Source organism: Aotus nancymaae, unplaced genomic scaffold (genome assembly GCF_030222135.1).
Source record: "Aotus nancymaae isolate 86718 unplaced genomic scaffold, 86718_ANA_hifiasm-v0.15.2.pri h1tg000025l, whole genome shotgun sequence".
NCBI classification, from domain to species: Eukaryota; Metazoa; Chordata; class Mammalia; order Primates; family Aotidae; genus Aotus; species Aotus nancymaae.
The window spans coordinates 17788126-17801608 of NW_026988438.1; the positions used below are offsets into that span (position 1 = coordinate 17788126).

Consider the following 13483-nt stretch of genomic DNA (forward strand, 5'->3'; position numbering starts at 1 on the left):
CTCAAACTCTCTGGCTCAAGCAATCCTCCCACCTCAGTCTTCTGAGTAGCCAGGCCTACAGCTGCATGCTGCTATGCCAGTCTAATTTTTAAATTTTTGGTAGAGATGGGGTCTTGCTATGTTGTTCAGTCTGGTTTCGAATGACTGGTCTCAAGTGATTCTCCTGCCTTGCCTCCCTAAGCTCTGGAATTATAAGCATGAGCCACTGTACTTGGTCAATTTTTCTTTATGCTGAATTTTTTGTCAGAGTATAATTAAAATAATACCAACAAACATGTGAAATAGCAACTGTAATGCATATTATCGTTAAGTCATTCATTTTCTATATCAATATATATGCATACACATATATATATACACTTGTTTTTTTTTAATGTTTCTATTTTGCTTTATCATTTCTAAAAATCTGAAACAATCTGAAAAAGTACTTTTTTTTTTTTTGAGACGGAGTTTCACTCTTGTTACCCAGGCTGGAGTGCAATGGCGCGATCTCGGCTCACCGCAACCTCCGCCTCCTGGGTTCAGGCAATTCTCCTGCCTCAGCCTCCTGAGTAGCTGGGATTACAGGCATGCACCACCATGCCCAGCTAATTTTTTGTATTTTTAGTAGAGACAGGGTTTCACCTTGTTGATCAGGATGGTCTCGATCTCTTGACCTCGTGATCCACCCGCCTCGGCCTCCCAAAGTGCTGGGATTACAGGCGTGAGCCACCGTGCCAGGCAAAAGTACTTTTATTTAAAATTAAAAATTCAGAAATGAGTGGCTCAGGTCATATTCAATTCTCAATATGCTACAGCTTTAAAGAAAAGGGGACAATGGTATAAAAATTAGCCATAGATAATTCAAGATATTTTGGGGTGGCATTAGAATATAGCATAGTTTTTTGAAAAATAGGTTTATAGGTTTTCTCTTTATATTTCATTTAGATGAATATTAAAATAAGTTTTATATCCTACTTAGGTATACTTTAGTAGTAAGGAAAACTGCCCTGTACAGAAAGCAACCAGGAATCTAGCCCAAGGTTAGATTAAAAGCAGGGTTCTTTTTTTTCTTTCTTTCTTTTTTTTTTTTCTTTTTTAAGGTGGGGTCTCTCTCTCTCTCTCTCTCTCTCTCTCTCTCTCTCTCTCTCTCTCTGTTGCCCAGGTCTCAAATTCCTGGGCTTAAGTGATCCTCCCACCTCAGCCTCCTGAGTGAGCAGCTGGGATTACAGGCATGTACTACCATGCCCAGCTAAACGGAGGGTTTTGAATTAGAAAATTCCAGATCTGTCACCAACATGGCATATAATCTTAAGCAATTTATTTAACTGCTCTAAGCCTCAGTTTCACCATATGTAAAATGGAGATAATGATGTGAACTTCCCAGGGTTGTTAAACAGATTATATATGTGAACAATCTACATAGTGCATGGCATAGAGTAAGAATTCATACATTGTAGCAAGGATTACTATTATTATTATTATGCAATATAGCCCTTAGAAAAGCAAGAAACAAAAATTTGAAGTACATATTATGTATATTGAATTTAACACTTAAATCTAGAGAAAATAAATGGAAAACCAGGCCATTAAATCACAACTGCTTAGCCCTTACCATCAACAGTTTGATTATTCCAACTATAGTATCTTTTTTTTCTTTAGTTCTCTCATTCTCTTAATTCCATTGCATTACAAAAAAAAAAAAAAACACCAAAAAAGCAACCTTATTGAGACCGTGGCAGCCCTGTTCCCTTTGCTCCGTCTTCTCTTTCATACCCTTGTCTGGGCTCTTCATAGAAAACAGAGTCCCCATCAGGCAATTCTCTCACTCAAAGTGCTGTCTACCACACCTCAGACCCAGTAGTATCTTTAGCAATCTTTCCTTTCTTTCCACTCACTTCAGTGAAAGAGAGAGCTTCCTCTTTTACCCCCAAGCTAATCCTCAAATCCTCTGGCCAACTCTGACACTTGCACTATCCATTAACCTATCTTTTCTTTCTTTCACTTTCTAATGGCTCTTACCTTGGGCACAATAAACATGCTCAAGTTTTTCCCATTCTAAAAACCCTTTCTAACCACATGACTCTTTTTTTTTTTTTTTTCCAACATAGAAAAGTTTTAATGAGACAAATGTCAAACAAGCATATCAACTTCTTAAAAAACAAAGAAAATCTGAAAGTTTAATTACAAAAACACTTATACAGAAAACTTGGCATTTCAACAGTTCCAAACACATGTATACAAGTTTTTTCTAGAATTAGTCAGAAATAAAATACCTTGTCTCCCCTTCCTAAGCTGCTCCTTGTATTTTAATTAAAAAAAGAAAGAAATCTGTAACACTGAATAGGAAACAGCTTATTTTTTGAGAACATAAACATATAGTAATATCTACAAGTGAACTGGGAAACATGAGTTAGGTATTGTGCTAGCCTGTAACTTCATTTACTGCCTTCCTCACTGAGAACAGAGGAGACAGGAGGTGGCATAGACCTGCTCTATAGGTACTGACAGTTTTGTCGCATCTGCATCCTAGCATCATCCTAGAGTCAGGTGGGTAGTTATTGGGAAAGAGAGCATTTCAAAAACAAGCTGCTTATTTTGTGAAAATGATTTCATACTGTAGGTTCTCTTGAGATCTCATGTATTTCTGAATATGCAAATGTTTCTAGTCACTGTCTTAGTGTCCCATCTAGAGTCAGGAGAATGATGATCCTGGACCACATTATAGCCTTTTCTGGCCACAAAAGCAGTGCTAACAATGCTGCACAAAACTGAACACAGATGAGAAACAGAAATATGAGGGGAAGATAGAGGACAGAAAGCATCTGGCAGAGAGAAGACACAAACCTCCACAATGGGCTCTGGATGTCCTTCTGCCACAGACAGTGAGTTGTGGCTTGGACTTAGCAGACAAGGAGTCTAAGAGAAGTGGCAGAAATAGCAGATGATGGCAGGGAAATAGGAAAATACAGAAGAGCAGGAGAGCTGGCTAGGCTGATAACAATAGATAATAATGGATTCTTATTCTAAAAAATTGCAAAGTGATGGTATGTGGGTTTCAGCACATGGAAATCTGATGTATGTTCACATAAGATACTTTAAAAATGGATTTTGTTGTTGTTGTTTTCCTTTGGACTAATAAAGAAAACAGGCAAGGAGATGCTGAGAAGCCAGGATGGTACAGCAACATGACAGGGAGTTCTGCCTACACCCTGACTTCCAGGCATATTGTGAGAGGGGCCACACTTCTATCCACCTGCCTGCAGTGGTGTGGTGCCCAGACAATGGGCTCTGCTTTGGTTCCAAAGATCTCAGCTGTAACCTTTAGCCTTGTGCTCTAGAGTGTCAAAAAAACAGAAAAAGAAACAACCAAAAAACCCTGAGGTAAGAATCAGAACCTCTCTTTCCTTTTGCTGTTAAAGGAACCAGAAACTGCTAGGTGTGATGCTTGAGCCCAAGAGTTGGAGGCTGTAATGTGCTATGATAGCATATGTGAATAGCCACTGCACTCAGCCTGGGCAACACAGCGACACCTTATCTCTAAACAAAACAAACAAAAATGAACCAAAAAGACCTCTTTACTTATGCTATTAAAGAAAAAAATCACTAAGGAGGGAGAAGGAAAGGAAGCCTGTCTTCTTCACATGGATTCAGCAGTTAATGGGTACAGAAGGAAGACAAAGGACGTAAGAATTCTTCGGGCCTTTTCTGTGAGCTCAACAGACTATTTTGAATGATATTTCCACCTATGTAGATCCATGAATCATTATTCCAAAAGAAGACAGGGATTCCCTCAGTTTTCACTTGCAATAAACTTTGGGCTTTGTACTCTTTCCCTTTCTCCTCTGTTTACAAGTGACCTTTTCCTCAGCAAAAATGCTCCACAAGACACTGCCAACAGATGGGAACAGAAGAGCCTTGCTGGGGCTGGGACTCCATGTCTGTGCAGGAGCAATGCTTAGAAAACAGCAGGCAGTACCAGCGAGGAAGGAAAGAGCATTCTCCTTTAGGGCAGGAATCACAAAGCCACACTGAGGGCTGGCACCCACTGAGCACCGTGCGGGGTAGGAAACACAGCCTTGCTCCACAGGGCACTGTCAACAAGAAGCTCCTTTCTTTGGAGTCACAGCAGGGCAATGATGGGAGAAGACTGGGCCTGTCCAATGCAAGAAACTCTCCTTCAGAACCTTGCTGAGCAACAAAGTCCAGAGGTCAGAAAATGGAGATGTATAAATTGGTGGGTGCCAAGAAAGCAAAAATGACCCCCAGAGGCATTTAAAAAAGTGACAGCTAGGTAACAAAACTGGAGCTCCACTGAAAAAAGGGTCTAAGCAAAATTGCAACAATGAGAAGTCTTCCTTTCTGCAGCAGCGGATGTCAGCATCAGGGTCACCTAGTAAGCTGAAGATATGCAGATCCACTCTAAGAGAGATGGAAATGATAGGGACCTGAAGACCGGGGAGAGTAGCTGGATACTTTCAAAGTCTCACATGAGGACAATTCCACAGGAAGCTCATACACATGTTGCTGCTCCCTCATATGGCTTCCTGGGATGACGGCCTTTCACTCACGGATAATTCTTTCACAAGCAAAGGGATCTGCACACTTTCCCTGCCCCAACTTAGTTCAAATTTCCATGGATGGCTTCTCATTCCTCACAAGTAAAAACACTTATGGAACATCTTGGAGCTCTAAGAACCATTCCCTAACGATCAAGCCTGTTCACAACTTCTCGAACTGTAGCTATGAAGTTTTCATTGTCTTGGGGATTAGCTAAAATAATACTGTGCAGTCTGTTCATATATGAGTCAATGGTGTCCACTGTAGGTATCTCTCCACTTCCAGGCAAGGGCATGCTGGCAAAACTGCTGGTCAGCACCTGCCGCAGGGTCTCCAGGTGCTGCTGTAAGACTGTGTTGCGGCTCCGCTCCTGGATCACATCCACTTCCAGCTTCTCCACTGCTGTGCGCATGCTCTCCACGTGCTTTTGCAGGGTTGCATTCCTCTCCTCAAACTCCATGTTGGATTTGCGAAGCTGGCGGAGCTCTGCCTCCCGAGCTTTGCTATGGTTCAAGAATTCCTCTGTAAATATAGGGATGTCAAAAACAGACCGTTCCTTCACCTCTGTTTCTTTCTCATGATCATGAGTGGCCTGCCGGGCTGCATCTTGCCTATGAGATTTGCCTTTCTGACGGTCCTGGGTTTTCCTGCTGAAGACCTTGTAGGCCTCAGTTTTCTGATACTGCTCCAGTTCCTTCATGTAACGCTCCTTATCTCTGTCTGCTTCATCAAGGTAGCGCTGTTTTTCCTCAGAAGGCAGTTTACTCCATTCATTGCCTAACATCCTTGTGATTTCTGGAAATGGGACTTCTGGTCTCTTTGCTCGAAGCTGTTCTCGACGCTCATTCATGAACCGAACATATCCTGTAAGGGGGGATTTGGGTGCATTGCTGTCTCGAAGAGGTTTCTTCCTCTTTCTTTCTTTGGACCAGCCTCCTCGTTTACTTCTTTGCTCATCTTCATGCCTCTGTTCATTGCCTTCTGCTGCATTTGAAGACTCACTTGGAAGCAACTGACCTTGGGAGAGATCCTCCACAAATTCTGGATTGTTGGTGGATGATGTGGCACCACTACTGTATGGAACATCCGGGTGATTTAACCCAGTGGTAGCCAGATCATTACTCTCCTTGGAGCCATCTTCATCTGCAAAAAGGGGCGGTAGAGTGGAACTAGTCATCAAGTTTTCCATCCCTCTTGGTGATTTGTGCCAAGATTAAGATTCCTTAATCTTTTCTTGAAACTTTTCTATTTTGTATATCTTCTAATCATGGAAATTAGTGATTTCTCCTTCCTGCTGACGACAGGGGCAGGAAGGGGCCTGGGGCCTAAAGAAAGTCCCTCGCACAGAGGACAATTCCCTCAGCCCCTCTCAATCGCCTTCACTCCACGCACTCGTCATCTCACAGCTGGACAAAAATTCTTCCGCAGCACTTTATTTTGGTGTCCTTTCCTTCTCTTTACCTAATCGCTTAACCACCTTCCCACAGGTAACTCCTCTTACTGCATAACATTTACAATTGCTCCGGTGAGGAGAAAAATGAAATATTACCCACGGTACCTTCAGAAAAATGGAGGGATTATTTTGCCCCAATGCGACTCTTTAGTTTCATTTTCTTTTTCTGTCACATCAAAGTTTCTTGATAAAATAGTTTATGATGATCTGTTATTCCTTCCTCATCCACTCCATTCACTTCTCAATCTGTAGCATCAGGCTTCTATCACCTCTTCACTGGGCCACAATGCCTACCCATTAGCCCAATTTATTAAAGACCTCACAGTCTCTATCTTCCTTGATTTGTCGAGAGCATGAGACACTATGAACATTTCCTTCTTTCAAATTCTCTCTGGCTTCTAGGAATTAATTTTTTTCCCTTGGCATTCTTCCTATCTCTGGTAGCTCCTTAATCATTTTTTCACAAGTGCCTTTTTCACTCCTGTGCTAAACAGTGATATATAAGGTATATTAGGTATACTGTGGCTGCGCGCGGTGGCTCACGCCTGTAATCCCAGCACTTTGGGGAGGCCAAGGCGGGTGGATCACCTGAGGTCAGGAGCTCAAGACCAGCCTGGGCAACATGGTGAAACCCGGTCTCTACTAAAAATACAAAAATTAGCTAGGCGTGGAGGCGGGTGCCTGTGATCCCAACTATTCGGGAGGCTGAGGCAGGAGAATTGCTTGAATCTGGAAGTGGAGGTTGCAGTGAGCCGAAATTACACCACTGCACACCTCAGCCTAGTGACAGAGTGAGACTCCATCTCAAAAAAAAAGGATATATTGCTTCTTGGATTTTCACCTGAAAATTCTTCCCTTCCCATTTCATATAATCTCCCTGGGTTATCGAAACACCTCTAAACTATAAGCTAATGACTGAAATTTAAAGCCTTGACCTCTGGGCTCAAGTGATCCTTCCACCTCAGCCTTCCAAGTAGGTGGACCTAAAGGCATGTGCCACCATACCTGGCTAATTAATTTTAATTTTTCTGTAGGAATGGGGTCTTGCTATGTTGCTTAGACTGATCTTGAACTCCTGGGCTCAAGCAATCTTACCACTTAGGCCTCCCAAAGTGATGGGTTTATAGGGGTGAGCCACTATGTCTAACCTAGGATATTATCATTTAAATGCTCCACAGACATTTTAAATTCAACACGTTTTAAATCTTCCCCTCTATTTCCAATATGATTTAAAAACAGCATTGTCTCCATAAAACTCTGATATATCTCAATAGAAGGGCATTAAGCACCTCAGTTTCCAGTCAGTCAATTATTTGTATAACTCTGAATGTTAGGGAAAAAAATATTTTGGCAGAAATAAGGATGGATGAAGCACTCGGGAAATGCTGTATGGCTACAGTTCTCAGAATATGGTCTGTGAAACTGTGGGGGTGCCTGATACCTTTCAGGGGTTTCATGAGGTCAAAACTATTTTCATAATGGCACTAAGACTTTGTTTTTTTTGGTTAAAACTGTTGGTGCCTCAGAACAAGTCAGAGCAGAGGCAATAAAACTGTCCTTGTATTCTTCCCTGCCCTACACTTACAGTTGTTTAAAAAAGTTTCATTTAAGAATGTCCTTCGCCAGGTGCGGTGGCTCAGGGTTGTAATCCCAGCACTTTGGGAGGCTGAGGAGGGTAGATCACCTGAGGTGAGGAGTTCAAGAACAGCTTGGCCAACATGGTGAAACCCTGGCTCTACTACAAATACAAAAATGAGCCGGGCATGGTGGTGTGTGCCTGTAATCCCAGCTACTTAGGAGGCTGAGGCATGAAAATTGCTTGAACCTGGGACGCAGAGGTTACGGTGAGCCAAGATCTCGCCACTGCACTCCAGCCTGGGTGAAAGAGCGAGACTGTCTCAAAAAAAAAAAAAAAAAAGTCCTTGATAGAATCATAAGAATTATTAATTTTATTGAACGATGACACGTTAACAGACATCTTTTGGGTATTCCGTGCAAAGAAATGGGAAGTAAGCATAATGAAATGCAGCTGTATATGCAAACATGATGGTTGTCTCAAAGCAAAGCTCTCAGGAGACTGTTGAAGTCGCAGGCAGGCATACCTGCTTTTTCATTAAATACTATTTTTATTGGAAAAAGTGACTATAAACAATGATTATTCAGACTTGGGTGTATGGCAGACACATTTTCTTTTGAAAATGAATGAAATGAGCCTGTCACTTCAAGGAAAAAAATGACAGCATTTGTTGGCAATGATAAAATTCAAGCCTTCAAATAAAAATTAGAACTTTGAAAAACTTTTATCTGTCATCATTCCCAATACTTAAAGACTTTTCTGATGGGATTGGTAATGAGATTAACTAATGTGATTTTTCACTATATTTATGTGTAAGGAAATATGTCAATGTTGGAAGATCTGCATAACTCAGGGGACCAATATTTTCCAAATGATCAATGAATGACATGACACAATGACGCATAGGTAAAAGATCTATTCAAAATGCAAGATAGACTAATGGATTTTATATACATGTATTTTTGAGACAGGGTCTCATCCTGTTACCCAGGTTGGACTGCAGTGGCATGATCTCGACTCACTGCAGCATCAACCTCCTGGGTTCAAATCTCTGCCTTCTGAGTAGCTGGGACTATAAGTGCATCTAATATAAACAAAAGCTCCTTGGAATCCTCAACAACTTTTAAGACTATAAAGAAGTCTTAAGACTAAAAGTTAGAGAACTGTTAACTGTAGAGTTCCTTTTTCACACAACAAGATTCCCTTCTTTTTAGCTATGAATAGATTTCCTGGGAAGTTGGATATCATTTATTATAATACTTATAGGCCCCTTGTCAAAGTTCAGAGTTTGTTTAGACACATTTACTACATGTTGATGTTTTGAATTTTATGTATTTTAAATATATCAGAGCAGATTTAATCATCTCTGGGGAATTAAATGACAGAACTGAGAAGACATCATTGAAGATAGGATCAGTTCTTTTAGCCATGTTATTATTTCTCATCAAGATACAATTTAACAAAAATTTATGAGCAGAACATGGAGTTGATGAGTGTCAGTAAAGGAGATAAATCTGGGGCAAACTTTTCCTATGTTTTTGTCTTTCAGGTAAGATTCACAGATGATACCATAGGTAGGCTCTCTCTGCTTATTACGACACTTAGGAAGATGATAAGCAATATTTATTGAGTGATTACTATATGCAAGATCCTGTTTTAAGCACTTTACATATAGTAGGAAACTTTAAAAACCAACGATCATCCTATGAAGTACTTACTATTATCACCACTTTATAGATTAGGAAACTGAGGCACAGGCAGACTACCACTTACCTAAATCAACAACTAATAGCAGAGTTGGAATTCACAACCCAGTGACCTGCTATATCCAGAACCTGAGCTCTTATCCTCAATATTAGCAAAGAAATTTTATTCTGGCTAGAAAATAATTTCTATCTAATCTATTGACTGATTGATCAACTGATCGACAGGGTCTTGCTCTACTGCCCAGGCTGGAGTGCAGTGGTGTGATCACAGCTCACTGTAGTCTTTAACTCCTGGGCTCAAGTGATACTTCTGGCTCAGCTGCCCAAGTAGGTAGGACTACAGGCATGTGCCACTATGCCTGGCTATTCCCTTTTCTTTTATCCCTTGGCATCCATACTTTAAAGCAGGAGTATCCAACATTTCGGCTTTCCTGGGCCACACTGGAAGAAAAACTGTCTCGGGCTACACAAAAAATAGACTAACAATAATGACAGCTGATGAGCTGAAAACAAAAATTGCAAAAAAAAAAAAAAAAAATCTCATAACATTTTAAGAAAGTTTATGAATTTGTGTTGGGCCACATTTAAAGCTGTCCTGGGGCCCACATGCGGCCCGTGGGCTGCAGGTTAGACAAGCCTGCACTAAAGCATCTAGCTGTACCGATAAAAAGGTTAGGAAGAGTAAGATAGACTGAGGGGCTTTCAAACTATCTGAGGACCTTTAAAAACTATTCCTTGGTTTTAGACAGGAGTTTCTTTTTCTATATTCCTAGAAAAAAAACTGTGATAATTTAAAAATGATTTCATTGGCTGGGCAAGGTGGCTCACGCCTGTAATCCCAGCACTTTGTGGGGCTGAGGCAGGCAAATTGCCTGAGGTCAGGAGTTCGAGACCAGCCTCGCCAACATAAGTGAAACCCTGTCTCTACTCAAAATACAAAAAATTAGCTGGGCTTGGTGGCAGGCGCCTATAATCCCAGCTACTCAGGGAGGCAGGAAAATCGCTTGAATCCAGGATGCGGAGGTTGCAGTGAGCTGAGACTGCGCCACTGCACTCCAGCCTGGGTAACAAGAGCAAAACTCCATCTGAAAAAAAAAAAAAAAAGATTTCATCAACATATGACTCACCCAACATAGAACTTGTTTTATTGGTGCCTGATTTGACAAAATTGGAAGGGGTGGGAAAGAGAATCCTAGGTAGGCTGGAAGGTACTAAGGAAATCAATAATTAGATCTTTTGAATTTAAATATTACCATAAACTTCTTATGCCTAGTTTGTGATGAGTTTGAGAGAGAGTTCCTGTGATATAAGTCAGGTGAAGAAGGTCAATGAAGCTCAAAAAAATTAAGAAAATCCTTGAAGGATTCAGTTTTCACATACACACCAAGAACAACAGCTAACTTGGTAGAGCTCAGGTAATACTTCCTAATTCAGTACAGTTAATAATTGTAAGATAAATAAAGTACTGTACCTGGAAAGTATTTTCTGCCTCCACAACTGGATTAAGGATAGCTTTGTATTGTGAGCTCTGACCCTTGTCAATTACTTTACCTGTAACACCTGTACTGATCTGATCCTATCTAAGTAGACTCTGAGTAGATACTAGTCTGTCTTAAAAAGAACAACCAGATATTCTTATTTATTCTGACTTTTAAAAAGCAGTAGTTTTTTCCCCCTCCTGCCTCTTACTCCAATTTGGAAAACAGCTAAAGAAATGTACTCAAAATCAAACCAGACACTTTCGGGGGCTGAGGTGGGCAGATCACTTGAAGTCAGGAGTTTGAGACCAGCTTGACCAACATGGCAAAATCCATCTCTACTACAAATACAAAAATTAGCAGGGCATGTTGATGTACGCCTATAGTCCCAGCTTACTTGGAAGACAGAGGCATGAGAATCGGTTGAACCTGAAAAGGAAGAGGTTGCAATGAACCAAGATAGCACCACTGCACTCCAGCCTGGGTGTCAGAGTGAGACCCTGTCTCAAAAAAAAAAAAAAAAAAAATTAAACCAGAATGACAGCTCAGTGGTTGCCTACAAATTGGGGGTGATAAAAAAGGAGGCAGAAAGAGAAGAGTAGCAGGGATTCAATGGGAAATGAGGAAACTTGGGAATGAGAGATTCTAGGGGTTGTGGTGATGGTTTCAAGGTTGTATACAGATATCAAAGCTTATCAAAGTATTTATTTTAAATGTGTGGCTTTATGTATGTCAATTGTACCTCAACAAAGCTGTTTAAAAAGAAAACTCAGAAAGTCCGCTCAGGTTCTTGCTCTCTCACCCACACAGTATTCCCCAGCTCCCTATACTTGCTAACTGGTATTCCATTAAAAAAAAAAAAAGGTTGAAAACTGATTTCTAAGATTTCCTTAAATACCAATGACATACTTCACTTAGGTCATCAAACAATAGCTTTGTGTGTCTCCAGAGATAAACATGATATTACATTGCTAATCATATCAATCTTTGTTTAGAAACTTCTCTCGAAAAGTGTAACGTAAGAGCAAAGTTAATGGATGGTGAAAAAGTATAAATCTTGAAAGGTGATGGGAAGGGTAAGAAGCAAAACAAATTTTCCATTTGTAAAATATACCCAACTATGTCTAGCAGAAATATTTAACTTTGCATTCACTAAAAAGGAATTTTAAACATGCATAATCTTACAGATTTTCAAAGCATTTTGCTTGTCACAGAAAATTGAGAGACAGCACAAAAAAATATGCTTAAAATTCCTGGGATATAAGACAAATATATTCTTGTTTGAAATTTACATTAGATGTAATATAAATTAAAATACTAAAAAAAATTATTTGTATACCTGCTTTGTTTCTAAAGGTATCTTATATTAAGCTATAGCATTAATCAAAATAGCTGGAGAAGATGTAAAAATAAAAACAAAAATATTTTTCCTTACTAGTAAAGTCTAAATTCATTTCTGTAACTCAGAAGTCTATAAACAATTTGTATCATTAGATACTGAAAGCAAACAATTTTACTAACAAATCAGAGTGCTATCATGCAGTAAGAAATGCTAAGGTGCTCATATACTCACGACTCCCAACATCCTCTACAAAAGTCATGTCCACAGGGCATATCCACGGGGTCTTCAAATACAGAGATACTGCACATACAAATGTCACACTGGAGATGAAGAACAACAATGATTTAAACAGAGCTATACTTTTGAAAGAGAATAATACATTCATTTTGTTCACTTTTTTTTTTTTTGGAGACGGAGTCTCGCTCTGTTGGCCAGGCTGGAGTGCAGTGGTATGATCTCGGCTCACTGTACCCTCTGCCTCTCAGGTTCAAGCGATTCTCTTGCCTCTCCTGAGTAGCTGGGATTACAGGTGTGCGTCACTATACGTGGCTAATTTTTGTATTTTTAGTAGAGACGGGGTTTCACCATGTTGGTCAGGCTGGTCTCAAACTCCTGACTTTGTGATCCACCTGCCTTGGCCTCCCAAAGTGTTGGGACTACAGGCGTGAGCCACTGCACTCGGCCTTGTTCACTGTTTTAAAAGGCAAAAATACTAGTATGGTAATTAAAACTTTTCAAAAGTTAACTCTTTCAAAGTTTTAAGGACAGTTAGTGCGCCTTTAATTGAGTAACAAATACCATGACTACCTCACTATAAATAATAATGGGATTTAAATGTTTTAATGCAAAAATCAAACCCTTAAATTCCAAATTTATGTAATGATCAGCAACTGTGCATTTGGAAAAGGAAGTACAAGAAACAAATTATTTGGGTCAACATCAAATTGTATATTGCAAAATAACCACTTCAGTATCACGTCCTTCACATTACACTTACCCTTCAAAATCTACAAAAGCAGAGTAACTGTATTTTTAATTTGGCAACTCAAGATATCCAGACTTTCCAGGGAGAGAACCCGGCTATAAAACTATGTATTAGGCTGGGCGCAGTGGCTCATGTCTGTAATCCCAGCACTTTGGGAGGCTGAGGCGGGTGGATCACTTGAGGTCAGGAGTCCAAGACCAGCTTGACCAACATGGTGAAACTCTGTTTCTACTAAAAATATAAAAATTAGCTGGGCATGGTGTCGCATGCTTGTTATTCCAGCTACTTGGGAGGCTGAGGCAGGAGAATCACTTGAACCCAGGAGGTGGAGGTTGCAGTGAGCCAAGATTACGCCATTGCACTCTATCCTGGGCAACAAGAGCAAAACTCTGTCTCAAGAAAAC

The 13483-nt window shown here is 40.3% G+C and overlaps 2 protein-coding genes across 10 annotated transcripts in view; both read right to left on the minus strand.

The window, feature by feature from the left end:
- Window positions 1-13483, minus strand: part of ANKIB1 (ankyrin repeat and IBR domain containing 1) — a 159579-nt gene that overhangs the window by 44800 nt on the left and 101296 nt on the right. For all 9 annotated transcript variants that reach the window (XM_012450828.2, XM_064380395.1, XM_012450827.2 and 6 more), the window contains one exon: window positions 12326-12414. In XM_012450828.2, coding sequence (XP_012306251.1) covers window positions 12326-12414 — 89 coding nt within the window. The remainder of the gene's footprint in view (window positions 1-12325; window positions 12415-13483) is intronic.
- On the minus strand, window positions 3886-6447 carry LOC135276516 (high mobility group protein 20A-like). Its single transcript, XM_064380404.1, has one exon. The coding sequence runs from the start codon at window positions 5726-5728 to the stop codon at window positions 4685-4687; it is 1044 nt and encodes a 347-aa protein (XP_064236474.1). The 5' UTR covers window positions 5729-6447; the 3' UTR covers window positions 3886-4684.

Excerpts from the sequence above, each read along its gene's own strand:
- LOC135276516 (XM_064380404.1), bottom strand. The coding sequence starts at position 5,728 with ATGGAAAACTTGATGACTAGTTCCACTCTACCGCCCCTTTTTGCAGAT.